The following is a 14,348-nucleotide window of genomic DNA, read 5'->3' on the forward strand; positions in this document are numbered from 1 at the left end:
TTTAAAGTCACTCAGGGTATAGGACTCCCCTGAGTACTGCGGTAGCAATGCTGCTCCCGGTATGAAAGGCATAGAGAGCGGCATTATGGGGACCGCTGCGGTGGGTGCTATTGGAGCCGCAGCTGCGTTGGGCACTGTATCTTGCGGGGCTGGCGGGGGCGTCCGCCGCTGCATCGGCGCTTGCCTCAGACATTCTCCTCCCCCCCCCCCCCCCCAGTTAACGGTTGCCAGGCCCCGGGGTTGAGCGACTTACCGGCTGTAGGCCTCAGCTCCTCCGCTTCTCGTGCGCTGTCCTCTCCTCCCGTGCGGCACTTCACTTCCTTGCGCTCTTTGGCAGGCTCCGCCCATGACGGCCCACCTCTTTGGTTTCTCGCGCGCGCCAAGCAGCGGGATAATGGCGCCAACAGTTAACAGTACACAACAGTCTCTGGCACACAGGACCCGGGGATACCGGGCTCCGTAATCCTGTTCGTGACGCCAAAATGAGTCGCCCTCCCCGGGCTGTGGGGTACTCTGTACCGGGCCGGTCTCTCATAGGGGATTGTCACCGCAGCGGTGACCCGGTCCATGGCCCTGGGCGCCCATGTAAAAGGGGTTGAGTTGGGAATAAAGTTTATAAGTGATTTGTGACGCCATCTGTAGTGTTCGGCAAGGGAGGTGTTAAGCCGACGCTGCAAGCAGATCCTCTAGGACAGATGGTGTAGTGCAGCAATGTTGTTGTAGCCCTCCACAGGTAGGGCTGTTTGTCCCAGGGCAGTGTAGCGGAATGTTTAGGAAGAGGGTGCAGTGTTTGGCACAGAGATGTAGCGGTGCTGAGGATGTTGCAGGAAGGAGGCAAAGACACAACAGGGTGCAGTTTCTTTACCTTTACTTGGCAAATGCAGTCCAGGGTCCTGGTTACAGATGGCACAGGAGCAGGCTAGCCTGGAAGCAACTCGAGGATCTCTCTATCAGATGGGTTGTGTAGTCTCCTTCCTAGCGCTTACTTGAGGTACATGCAGTATAGGTTTACACTGAAGTTCCTCCTTCTTATCTTCTCTTAGAACTACCTCTTATGGCAGACAGCTGTAGCCCTCTATCTCTCTTGGCTCACCCGTCGCTGTTGTGCCTCCGAGCCTTAGGTGGGAATAGAGCATTTACAGCTTCCTATTCCTCTGGTTTCTGTTGCAGGACCTTCAGTATCCATACAACCGTGGAGACCAGGCTCCAGATCATGCGCTCTCACTGGGAGGGAGCTCTCTATCCTCAGCTCAAGCTCCAGCTTCTCTCCACACGTCTACACTCTTTGCCCTCCTCACACTAACTCCTAATTTCCCTTCCTGGCCCTCAGCACTCCTCTCCCAATTCTGGTTCAGAGCTCCCTCTGCTGGCCTGGAGTGGGAACTGTGTTGCATGACATGGTTATCTGTTAGAGAGACCCTTCATTGCCTCCAAGCCTGACATCACCCTCCCTGGATGAAGGCAATGCCACTGTGGCGACCATATTCCTGGGGGTGCCACATTATCCCTTGTGCTCCATCATGATGAATCTCTGGAACAATGTCCAGAAACAAACTCTTCATTAGTAGTCTGTTTGCACTGTTACAGTAGGAACTCCCAATCCTGTCAACCAAAAAGAATTAGCGAAGGAACCTGCAGACACTGACATGGTGGCAAGGTCAGCAGGATTAACTTGGAATGGGACATACTGCCATTGTTCCAGTTTAGAAGACTTCCTGTCCTTTTCAGTGCAGTTACTGACACAACTAGACAAAATGCTTCCATATTTATATGTAATCCAGAACAACTTTGCCGTTCGTGTAGAAATCTGTCATCCACGTGAATGGCTAGTTCGCTCTGTATGACGTCTGAGTGGCTGTATTAGCTTCAGAGTTCAAGTCTGGGTATGGTATACTCCAGTTTGGGCCACATTCAGTATTTGGTCAGTAGTTCACATCCGTATTTGTAAGGCAAAACCAGAAGTGGGTGAAAAATACAGAAGTGGTTACATGTTTCTATTATACTTCTCTGATTTGTTCCACTCCTGGTTTTGGCTTACAAATGTGGATGTAAAATACTGACCAAACAATGAATGTGTGACACAACTTGGCCTTGCCAAATAGAAATTCAATATGAGATGAGCTAGCTTCAGTAGAGGTATCGGAGACTATATGGATCTCCTTCCTTTATTTGCAGCCAGAGATGCTGCAGCATATGTAGATCCTATCAAGGAATAAAGAGTCTACCTCCAAGGACCTCCACAAAGCTGGGATCTTTCTTTCGTGCTTGGTGACAGAATAATCTATTCTAGGAAAAGGGAGGAAAGGACACATCATGGTCTCATCTCTACTGTGAACCATGATCTACCCATATAATATTTTTTGATTTTTTTTCGTGCATGTTTGACAATTTCGACACCACTGATTTCACACCATGAGCAGTGTCAGGGTAACAGGGCAACTCTGTCCTGACAGACATGAGTCAAATTTGGCCAATTTGATTTTCCTTTTAGAAGGTCACTCAGATACCGACGTTTTCGGTTGTTTTCTTTGGGAAGGTTTGCAGCCTCCTAAATAAGGCACATGTTCCAGTCACTCCCATGCTGCTGCATCTGAATGGCCTACATGAATTGTTTTTAATATCTTGAAGCACTCTTCTGATTCTGGACCTAACCTCTTAACGTACAAATCCAGTTGTTGTTTGCCTGTGAGGTTAAGATCTTGGGTTACAGATTCCAAAGGTAGGCTTCTAGGCTCTAGTTCTCTGCAGGGTCCTCTAACTATAAGTGGCAGATGTTTTATTAGCTCCCAGTGACTCATTGATTTGTCAAAGTCAGACATGTCTGATCTCCCAGTTGTTGGTGGATTAATTTGTAGAGCCCCTGGGGAATGTAAGACTTCAGGTTTGTATGGCTGCGATGTATCGGGACAAAATACAGCGGTTTATTCTCTAGAGGCTCAGCTTGCTGTAGTGTAAATTACAGGTTGATGTTGGAAGTTACCTTAGTCAGTAGTAAGTGGCAACATGCCTTCAATGGTGGGTTGCTTGCTATCCTTTCCTCTCTTGCTTGACCCGCATGTAGTTTAATCCAGGAAAGAAGATGCAGTGGATTAACTTTCAGGTAGTTTAATGACCTGTACCTTAAAAAATGAGGTTGAGATGTCTAGGGAAGATGAAAGAATAAGGTAGAACATGAAGGATAGTGGTAATGGGAAAATCCTCGCCAGTTCTGATGCATGTCTCTGCCAAGATGGCACAGACCAGGGAGTGAGGAAACAAAATGGGAGGAAATTACAGCTAAAATACATAAAAACCAATACGAATGCCAGTAGATGACAGCAAAGGACAACAAATACTATACACCAGCATAATGTTGGAATTGAGATTATGCATGTGTTCCTGTAAGATCTGCAGAGGATGACTGGACAGCAGAAAAAAGTACACCCCTGTCTACATGGTTTGGGAGGCTGTGGCTGGTGTTGCCCAAAAAAATGTTGGTTAACAGGTCAAGAACCTGACAGGCTCCGAGGATGGAAGCATTGTAACAGATAAAAAAAAAAAAATATATAAAAAATTTTTTTTTCCATTTAGTTACATAATTCTGCATACTATTAATCGCCCAATAATTCTCCACACATACGGTATATTCTAACGAAGACAAAAGCACTTTTCTCTATCGCATCATTGGGGGACACAGAAACCATGGGTGTATGCTGCTGCCACTAGGAGGCTGACACTATGCAAATAAGAAAGTTGGCTCCTCCTCCGCAGTATACACCCCACCGACTGGCCCTCAATTACTCAGTATAGGAGGGAGCGGAGTTTTCTTATGCTCCTAACAGAGCGGTTCCCTCCGTCCCCTCTCTGGTGAGCTGATTCCTGCCCACAGCATTCAGGAGCATGTTTTTTACCTCAGTTTTTCCTCAGCCTGTGAGCTGCTCGTATCCGCTTCAGCGTGCTGTGTACACAGGTTCCGTGAGTAGCTCTGCGCTGCAGACTGAGACCCTCTTTAACTCTCCGTCCCCTAACCGGCTGGCACTGTTAGTGGGTTAGCTCATAATGTCTAATTCTAAACCAATTCGCTCTGCTTCTTCCTCTGTGGTAGTCAGTCATTTTGCATGTTCTTCTTGCAAACGCAAGTTTCCATCAGGTCAGTCCTCTCCTCTGTCAGGACTGCAGCAAGCCCACTGAACCCACTGCCCAGGAGCCCCCGGTTGTCCCGAGTGAGGTTGAGGCCCCTATCCCAGGGTGGGCTTCCTCTCTGTCTCAATCTGTGGCAGATCTCACCAACGTGACCCAGACCTTGGTGTCCATACTGGATAAGTTGCCACTATAGACTTCTTCAGGACCCAGCAGGTCACAGGATGCTCCGGTCGAGACAGACGGGAGCACCGGTCCGGTTCCTCTTCCCATTCTGCATCGCCCCATAGTCCGTCCAAACAGCCTCCCTTATCAAGATCTTCCTCCCCTGAGCCAGGCGAAACTTTCTCGGATGGACCCTCCGAGGATGTTTTGGAGCTGGACTCGGACCAAATCGCTGATATGAGGGATATAGTTCAGAGCCTCATTGCAGCGATTAACCAGTCCTTCAATATCAAAGATTCTCCGGCGGAACCCGCGGACCAGGAGGTTTCTTTCAGACGGTCGAAACCACCTTCCAAGGTCTTCGCTCATCATTCGGAGTTCCAGAAAATTCTTTCCAGAGAGAGAAAATTCGACCAGGCGTTTTCAAAGAGGAAAACGCCTTGGGGTATTGTATCCTTTCTTGCCGGAACTCATTGCAGATTGGTCAGCTTCACCGACTGTGGACCCTCCGGTTTCAAGACTAACAGCACGATCCTTCTGATTTCTGGGGGAGCATCTCTAGCAGACACTAATGACAGAGTCATAGAATCTCTTGCTAAGTCAGCCTTCGAAGCGGCGTCTTCTGTTCTAAGCCCGGTCTTCGCTTTTACTTGGGCTTCTAAGGCCATAGCGAAATGGGCTAAGGACCTCGGCCAAGGCATTTTGGCTGGAGACCAGCCAGAGCAGCTGGCGGATCTCGCCGACCAAATTTCGCATGCAGGCAAATATTTGGTCTTTGCCTCCCTGTATGCTGCATCCTGCGCAGCTCAGGCATCAATCAACTTGGTGGCTATTAGGCGCACAGTTTGGCTTAAGGCTTGGCAAGTGGACTTATCGTCAAAAAAGTCCCTCACCAGTTTACTGTTTTCAGGGATCGTGTCTTTTCGGCGATAGCCTGGACCAGATCATTAAGGATGCCACTGGGGGCACAAGCTCCCTTCTTCCCCAGTCAAAATCTCATCGACTTCCTCCAAAACGTCAGTTTCGGCCTTTTCGTCGCTTCAAAACAGCAGATACGTCTTCCCACCAGCAGAGGTCTCAACCGCGCCAAGATTGGAAAAGAGTCTCCTTTAGGCCCACTCCTTCCTGGCGATCTCATTCTTCCCAGGGTAGATCTACCAGACCTAGACATGGAAGATCTTCCTCCGCATGACTGGAATCGGAACCCCGGAGCATACTCCCAGGTGGGCGGCCGTCTTGTCTTCAGGGACGTATGGCTTGCTTCGGTGTAAGACGCTTGGGTCAGAGAAGTTGTATCTTCAGGATACAAAATAGAATTTGTTTCTCGTCCTCGGGATCGATTCTTCGAATCCCGACCCCCGAAAGACCCCGCCTTGGTTCCGTGTTTCTTTACAGCCATCGACTCTTTCTGGTACTGGAACAATCACTCCCGACTTGAGAAGAGAGCGATTCACAGGTTTCTAGTCGAACCTGTTTGTAGTGCCGAAAAAATGAGGCACGGTTCGGCCCATTCTGGACTTAAAACTACTGAACAAAAGGGAACTTCAGCGACATTTCAGGATGGAGTCCTTTCGTTCAGTAATTGCTTCAGTGGAGGCACAAGAATTCCTGTGCTCCATAGACATTCAAGACGCCTATCTACATGTCCCAATCTTCCTGGGTCATCAAAAATTCCTGCGTTTCGTGATACATCAAGATCACTTTCAGTTTGTCGCCCTGCCGTTCAGGCTTGCCACCGCCCCCAGGGTTTTTACAAAAATCATGGCAGCGTTGATGGCCATTTTGAGGATCAGAGGTCTCGTGCTCTTCCCATACCTCGACGACATTCTCATCAAATTTATTATCGCCAAGTACATATTACATATATACAAGGAATTCTGTGTGGCAAAGAGGCAACATAATATATAACAGATACAACAAGTAACATCTAACAAGACAGATACAGAATATAGTCTACACATGACGATTTAATTGTTGAACAGAGTGGATAGAAGCTGTACATATGGCGGTTGGTGCTGCATTTGGGGACACTGAAGCGACGTCCTGAAGGGAGTAGTTGGAATGAGGAGTGTCCCGGGTGAGAGGATCAAAGCTCCATCCTTGCCCCAGGCTCTCGAAAGTCTGACCATTGTATGCGACACTCTTGCTCGATTTGGGTGAATCATCAACACACAGTCCTGCCTAGTTCCAACATAGCACCTTGTGTTTCTAGGCATACTTTTCGACACTCGTCAGGCAAAGGTCTGCCTTCCCGACGACAGAGTAACTCTTCGGCGGGATGTTCGTTTGCTTCAGGGCCCCCGACTCCTTTCCCTCCGATCAGCCATGAGAGTTCTAGGGAGGATGGTTGCAACGTCTGAGGCGATTCCCTTCGCCCAATTCCACTCAAGACCGCTTCAGCGGGCCATTCTGTCGCAGTGGAACAAGTCTGTCTCCTCACTGGATCTTTCAATTCGACTCTCATTTCAGATCAAGCTGTCCCTCAATTGGTGGCTAACATCTCCTCTTATCGCCCAGGGCCGATCGATCCTTCCAGTACATTGGCAAGTGGTGACGACAGATGCCAGTCTTCTGGGCTGGGGTGCTGTTTCGCCATCTCACAGTACAGGGCCGTTGGTCAAGGCAGGAAGCGACTCTTCCGATCAACGTCCTAGAGATACGGGCTATTTTCCTGTCCCTGATTCATTGGGACAAGCTGCTCAAAGGTCTGCCAATCCGGATTCAGACGGACCGTGCCACAGCGGTGGCATATATCAACCACCAGGGAGGGAGTCTGAGTTCCTCAGCGTTGGCCGAGGTATCCAAGATACTTCATTGGGCAGAAATGTCAGTCCCAGCAATATCCGCCGTACACATTCCGGGTGTGGAAAACGAGGCCGCCGATTTTTCTCAGCCGCAAAGGCCTTGCGGCAGGGCAATGGTCCCTGCATCAGGAAGTCTTCCAACAGATTTGCCTTCGTTGGGGTACTCCGGATGTGGATCTGATGGCGTCCCGTCTGAACATGAAAGTTCCACTGTTCGTATCCAGGGCCCGCGATCCCCTCGCGGTGGGCGCCGATGCTCTGACCATTCCTTGGTCACAGTTCGCGCTCCTCTATCTGTTCCCTCCTCTTCCTCTTCTTCCCAAGCTGTTGAAGATAAAGGCAGAAGGGGTACCAGTCATCCTCGTTGCGCCGGATTGGCCCAGAAGGTCTTGGTTCACGGACATCGTCAACCTTCTCGCGGACGCTCCTTGGACACTTCCAGACAGACCAGATCTGCTGTCTCAGGGTCCGATTTACCACCCCAATTCTTGGTCGTTCAATTTGACGGCGTGGCCATTGAGACCGCGGTACTGAAAGTCAGGGTTTTCAGATCGAATCATCCACACAATGATCCGGGCTAGGAAGCCTTCGTCTTCCAAAATATACTATAGAACGTGGAAGGCATATTTTCGTTGGTGTGAGTCCAATCGCGTTCCGCCAATGTCTTTCTCGCTCCCTTCTATTCTAGCATTCCTCCAGGTAGGCCTGGACGGGGGTCTGGCCCTTAGTTCACTAAAGGTGCAAGTTTCGGCGCTTTCAATTGTTTTCCAGAAGACGCTATCCTCTCAGCTGCAGGTAAAAACCTTTTTTACAAGGGGCGGCCCATGCAGTTCCTCCATATTGGGCTCCAGTGGATCCCTGGGATCTCAATTTAGTCCTAGAGGCTCTACAAGGTTCCCCCTTAGAGAAACCTCCTTGAGAGGCTCAATCTCTTCTCTCTTGGCAAATGGCCTTTCTGGTGTCCATTACTTCCAACTGACGTGTCTCGGAGTTGGCAGATCTTTCTTTTTTAGTGATTCACCAAGATAAAGTTGTTCTACGGCCTCCGCCATCCTTTCTTCCCAAGGTGGTATCTGCTTTTCACTTGAATGAAGACCTAGTTCTACCTTATTTCTGCCTGGCTCCAGTTCATTCCCGGGAACGCTTCTTGAACAGACTGCACCTGGTCAGGATGACTAAGGTCTACTTGGCTAGAACCAATGCATTACGGAAGACGGACACTTTTTTCGTCATCCCAGATGGGGCCGAAAAGGCCCGTCGGCCTCCAAGGTGACTATTGCGCGCTGGATCAGATCGGCTATCTTAGAGGCTTACCGGATAAAGAACAGAGTGCCCCCTTCTGGGATTAAGGCTCACTCCACTTGGGCAGTGGGCGCATCCTGGGTGGTGCACCACAGGGCTTCTGCGATGCAGCTTTGTAAAGCTGCAACCTGGTCCTCTGTTCACACCTTTGTAAAATTTTACAAGGTCCACACCTACGCTTAAGCGGATGCCAGCCTAGGAAGAAGGATCTTGCAGGCGGCGGTGGTGAGTCCGCTGACCTAATGAAAGTTTGTTTTTCCCTCCCCAGGGACTGCTTTGGGACGTCCCATGGTTCCTGTGTCCCCCAATGAAGCGATAGAGAAAACAGGATTTTTAGTTGCTTACCATAAAATCTGTTTCTCGGAGCCTTCATTGGGGACACAGCACCCTCCCATGTTTTCAACTTCTGTACTTTGTTCTATGTAATATAGTTCTAGTTGAATTGTTGGTTTACTTTATATTCTATTGCTTCTCCTACTGCTTTCTCACTGAGTAATTGAGTGCCAGTCGGTGGGGTGTATACTGCGGAGGAGGAGCTAACTTTCTTATTTGCATAGTGGCAGCCTCCTAGTGGCAGCAGCATACACCCATTGTTCCTGTGTCCCCCAATAAAGGCCCCGAGAAAAAGATTTTACGGTATGCAAATAAAAATCCTGTTTGGTTTTGTTTTTTTTTTTTTGTTTTTTTTAGGGTAACGCAGTATACACCATATCAACCAGAAGTGTCCCAGGGCAGGCTTGAGAGCTTGCTGAATTATCAAACCATGGTATGTGATATCACTGGGATGGATGTGGCGAATGCATCACTGCTGGATGAAGGAACGGCAGCTGCTGAAGCAATGCAATTATGTCACAGGTCAGAAGCCTCATTATGTAGTTGTTCTTAACACTTCATTGGTATGGACATTTTTAGTACCAGTTATTGGCAATATCGTTATGGAGAAATTTCTTTACACACTTTATTTAGGCATAACAAGAGAAGGAAATTTTATGTTGACAGCCGTTGCCATCCTCAAACCATAGCTGTGGTTCAGACAAGAGCGAAGTAAGTTTTTTTTTTTTTTTTTTTTTTTTTTGCAATTTTTGTTCCTATACTGCCTACCATGTGGTATAAATGACATCTTAACCCCGTCATGACCCATGACGCCTACGTTGGCATCATGAAAAGTCGTGCCCAAATGACCCATGACGCCCCCGTAGGCGTCATGCTATAAATAGCCCCCCTGCGGGTCGGGTGACCGGGATCACTGAAAGGTCACCCGACCCGCACACAGAGGACACTCATGGATTAATTCCAGGGGGTGTGGCTTAGCCCCCACGTGCCTACTATCGCTCCGATTGGCTGTTTCACTTTTAACAGCCAATCAGAGCGATTTGTTATATTTCACCAATGAAATTTGGTGAAATATTACAATCCAGCCATGGCCGATGCTGCAATAGCATCGGACATGGCTGGACACCGACACCTGAAGTGCCCCCCGGCGACTGGCGGGAACGTTCGGCCCCCGCCACCGATGGACGGCGGCGATCGGTCGCCGCCGTCATCTGCTCCCCCTCCCCTTCCTATCACTCCTTCCCACCTTCCGAATTCCCGCCGACACCTCCGATGTCCTGCTGGTGCTCATGGTGTCCCGCCGTGGCTCCCGGCCCGCCGTCCAGATCATGGGCGCCGCCATCTTGCAAAATGGTGGGCGCATGCGCAGTGCGTCTTCCATTGTCCAAGATGGCGGCGCCCATGAATTTTCCAGCTGCCCATTCATTTTTCATTTTGATCACTGTGATAAACTTTCACAGTGATCAAAATGAAAAAAAAAAAAGTAAATACACCCCCTTTTATCACCCCCATAGCCAGGCGCAAATAATAAAATAAAAAATATACATTATTTTTTTTTCCATTTAGGGTTGGAATTAGAGCTATAGATGGGGTTAGGGCTCGAATTGGGGTTAAGGTTAGGGGTGGGTTGGGGTTGGCATTAGGGTTAGAGTTGGGATTAGGGTTAGGGGTCTGTTGGGGTTAGGGTTGGGTTAGGGGTGTATTAGAATTGAGGGGTTTCGACTGTTTAGGCACATCACGGGGTCTCCCAACGCGACATGGCGCCACGGTTTATTCCAGCCAATTTTGCGTTCAAAATGTCAAACAGCACTCCCTCCATTCCGAGCCCCGACGTGTGCCCAAACAGTGGTTTACTCCCATAAATGGGGTATCGGCGTACTCAGAAAAAATTGCACAACAACTTTGGGGGTCTAATTTCTCCTGTTACCCTTGGGAAAATAAAAATTTGGGGGCTAAAAAAATGATTTTTGTGGAAAAAAAAAAATTTTTTTTTTTTTTTATTTTCACGGCTCTGAGTTATAAACTTCTGTGAAGCACTTGGGGGTTCAAAGTGCTCATCACACATCTAGATAAGTTCCTTGGGGGGTCTAGTTTCCAAAATGGGGTCACTTGGGGGTCTCCACTGTTTAGGCACATCAGGGGCTCTGCAAATGTAGCATGATGCTCGCAGACCATTCCATCAAGTCAGTATTTCAAAACGTCACTACTTCCCTTCCGAGCCCCGATGTGTGCCCAAACAGTGGTCCCCCCCCACATATGGGGTACCAGCGTACTCGGGACAAACTGGACAACAGCTTTTGGGGTCCAATTTCTCCTGTTACCATTGTGAAAATAAAAAATAGCGGGCTAAAAAATCATCTTTTGAGGGGAAAAAAAATATTTTTTTATTTTCACTGCTCTGCGCCATAAACTTCTGTGAAGCACTTGGGGGTTCAAAGTGCTCACCACACATCTAGATAAGTTTCTTGTGGGGTCTAGTTTCAAAAATGGGGTCACTTGTGGGGGAGCTCCAATGTTTAGGTACACAGGGGATCTCCAAACACGACATGGTGTCCACTAACGATTGGAGCTAATTTTCCATTCAAAAAGTCAAATGGTGCTCCTACCCTTCCGGACCCCGCCATGTGCCCAAACAGTGGTTTAAGACCACATGAGGTATCGGTGCACTCAGGAGAAATTGCCCAACAAATTTTAGGATCCATCTTATCCCATTGCCCATGTGAAAATGAGAACCTGAAGCTAAAAAAACTTTTGTGGAAAAAATTTTTTTTTTTTTTTTTTTTACGGATCAATTTGTGAAGCACCTGGGGGTTGAAAGTGCTCACTATGCATCTAGATAAGTTCCTTTGGAGGGTCTAGTTTCCAAAATGGGGTCACTTGTTGGGGAGCTCCAATGTTTAGGCACACAGGGACTCTCCAAACTCTACATGGCAACCGCTAAATATTCCAGCATATTTCCATTCAAAAAGTCAAATGGCGCTCCTTCCCTTCTGGGCCCTGCCGTGCGCCCCAAACAGTGGTTTATAACCACATATGAGGTATTAGTGTACTCAGGAGAAATTGCCCAACAAATTTTAGGATCCATTTTATCCTGTTACCCATATGAAAATGAAAAAATTGATGCTAAAAGAAAATTTTTGTTGGAAAAATTAAAATGTCCATTTTTTTTCCTTCCACACTGCTTTAGTTGCTGTGAAGCACCTGAAGGGTTAATAATCTTCTTGAATGTAGTTTTGAGTAGCTTGAGGGGTGCAGTTTTTAGAATGGTGTCACTTTTGGGTATTTTCTGCCATATAGACCCCTCAAAGTGACTTCAAATGTGAGGTGGTCCCTAAAAGAAATGGTTTTGTAAATTTTGTTGTAAAAATGAGAAATCGCTGGTCAACTTTTAACCCTTATAACTTCCCAACAAAAGAAAATTTTGTTTCCAAAATTGTGCTGATGTAAAGTAAACATGTGGGAAATGTTATTTATTAACTATTTTGTGTCACAAACTCTCTGGTTTAACGGAAAAAGAATTCAAAATGTGAAAATTTCCATTTTTTTTCACAAATAAATGCAAACATTATCGACCTAAATTTACCACTAACATGAAGCCCAATATGTCACGAAAAAACTATATCACAATCGCTAGGATCCGTTGAAGCGTTCCTGAGTTATTACCTCATAAAGGGACACTGGTCAGAATTGCCAAAAATGGCCAGGTCATTAAGGTCAAAATAGGCTGGGTCATGAAGGGGTTAAAGGGGTTCTTTCAGTACATTAATGTCCCCAGCTGCAGTATACTGTAAAGAAATAAACCGCATTGTACAGTTTCCACCGGTGAGTCTCTGCTTGTGCTGTCTGGCATTGGCTACGGTGCACGCATTATGATGCAGCGCGATGCCACAGCCATTCGGTGAGCTCGCTGGCTCTGCCAGTGTAGCCAGAAAGCCCCCTTTAGAGCCTGCAGCCAGGCACTCATTTACTGAAAGGAAACTCCTCCTTTTAATTCTGAGAGTCCATATACAGTGGCATGTAAAGGTTAAGGCACCCCTGGTCAAAATGACTGTTCTTGTGAACAGTTAGTTGAAGATTAAATGAATTCTACAAGGCCTAAAGTTTAAAGATAACACATTTTATTTGTAATTTGGGCAAAAAAAACAAACTAGATTAATCTTTTACACTTCACAAATTACAAAAAAGAAAATTGGCCCATGGGAAAGTTTTAAGCACCCTACATGCTTAGTAGCTAGTAGCATCCCCCTGAGGGACTTTCATCCGTTCTCCTTAGAAAATTCTTCCAGTTCTGTGAAATTTCTGAGCTACCTTGCATTCACTGCTATTTTGAGGTCTAGCCACAGATTTTCAAATCAGGGGACATTCAGGGCCGTTGTAAAACCTTCAGCTTGCACCTTTTGAGGTAGTCTATTGTGGATTTTGATGTGTTTAAGATCTTTATCTATTTGTAGAAGCCATCCTCCTTTCAACTTCAGGATGTTATTTTTCCATCCAGAATTTGTTGACATGTCATTGAATCCAATGTTCCCCATGCCATTGACAGCAATTTTTTTTTTTCTTTTTTCAAAATGCATCAGGATTGGTTAATGTTCTTTTTCATTCTTCTGATGCTTAATTTTATGGTGAGGACACTGGAGAGCTTTTCTTCTTCTGATTACTCTTCCATGAAGGCCATATTTGTGCAGATGTCTTTGAACAGTAGAACAATGTACCACAACTCCAGAGTCTGCTATATTTTTCTGCTGGTCTCTTGCAGTCAAGCGATGGTTTTGATTTTCCTCTCTAGCAATTTTATGGCAACTTGCTGACATTTTGCTAGGTCTTCCAGACCTTATCTTGAACCTCCACTGTTCCTGTTAACTGCCACTTCTTAATTACATTTCACACTGAGCAAAGCATTTCAAGTTGCCCTTTCACTTGTAGCCATCTCCTGCTTTGTGGTCTCCACCATTTTAATTTTCAGAGTGCTAGGCAGCTTTTTAGAAGAATCCATGGCTGCTGTTTTTTGGCATAAGGTTAGAGGCTGGATCTTTACAAAGCTGTAAAATTTGCATCACCTGGCCTTTCCTAAAATTGATGAACAAGCCATAAGGCTCGCTGACCAAGGTTTCAGACCTTAGCTTAGGTTATCGGAGAATAGATAAAAATGGCTTTTTTTTTTTTTTTTTTTGGATGAAGGAAAAAATATATGTCCGGTTAGGTCCATATATATTTGGACAGAGACAACATTTTTCTAATTTTGGTTCTAGACATTACCAACAAAACAATTCAGATGCAGTTGAAGTTCAGACTTTCAGCTTTCATTTGAGGGTATCCACATTAAAATTGGATGAAGGGTTTAGGAGTTTCAGCTCCTTAACATGTGCCACCCTGTTTTTAAAAGGACCAAAAGTAATTGGACAGATTAAATAATTGTAAATAAAATGTTCATTTCTAGTACTTGGTTGAAAACCCTTTGTTGGCAATGACTGCCTGAAGTCTTGAACTCATGGACATCACCAGACTCTGAGTTTCCTCCCTTTTTGATGCTCTGCCAGGCCTTCACTGCAGTGGTTTTCAGTTGCTGTTTGTTTGTGCGCCTTTCTGTCTGAAGTTTAGTCTTTAACAAGTGAAATGCATGCTCAA

The 14,348-nt window shown here is 46.6% G+C and overlaps 1 protein-coding gene across 1 annotated transcript in view; it reads left to right on the plus strand.

Annotated features, from left to right (window-relative positions):
- Positions 1-14,348, plus strand: part of GLDC (glycine decarboxylase) — a 132,588-nt gene that overhangs the window by 76,092 nt on the left and 42,148 nt on the right. Inside the window, exons 4-5 of the mRNA XM_073572234.1 lie at positions 9,081-9,245; positions 9,357-9,434. Of these exons, the coding sequence (XP_073428335.1) occupies positions 9,081-9,245; positions 9,357-9,434 (243 nt within the window). The remainder of the gene's footprint in view (positions 1-9,080; positions 9,246-9,356; positions 9,435-14,348) is intronic.

Source organism: Dendrobates tinctorius, unplaced genomic scaffold, assembly GCF_039654945.1.
Source record: "Dendrobates tinctorius isolate UK_male_01 unplaced genomic scaffold, ASM3965494v1 ptg000031l, whole genome shotgun sequence".
Taxonomy (NCBI): domain Eukaryota; kingdom Metazoa; phylum Chordata; class Amphibia; order Anura; family Dendrobatidae; genus Dendrobates; species Dendrobates tinctorius.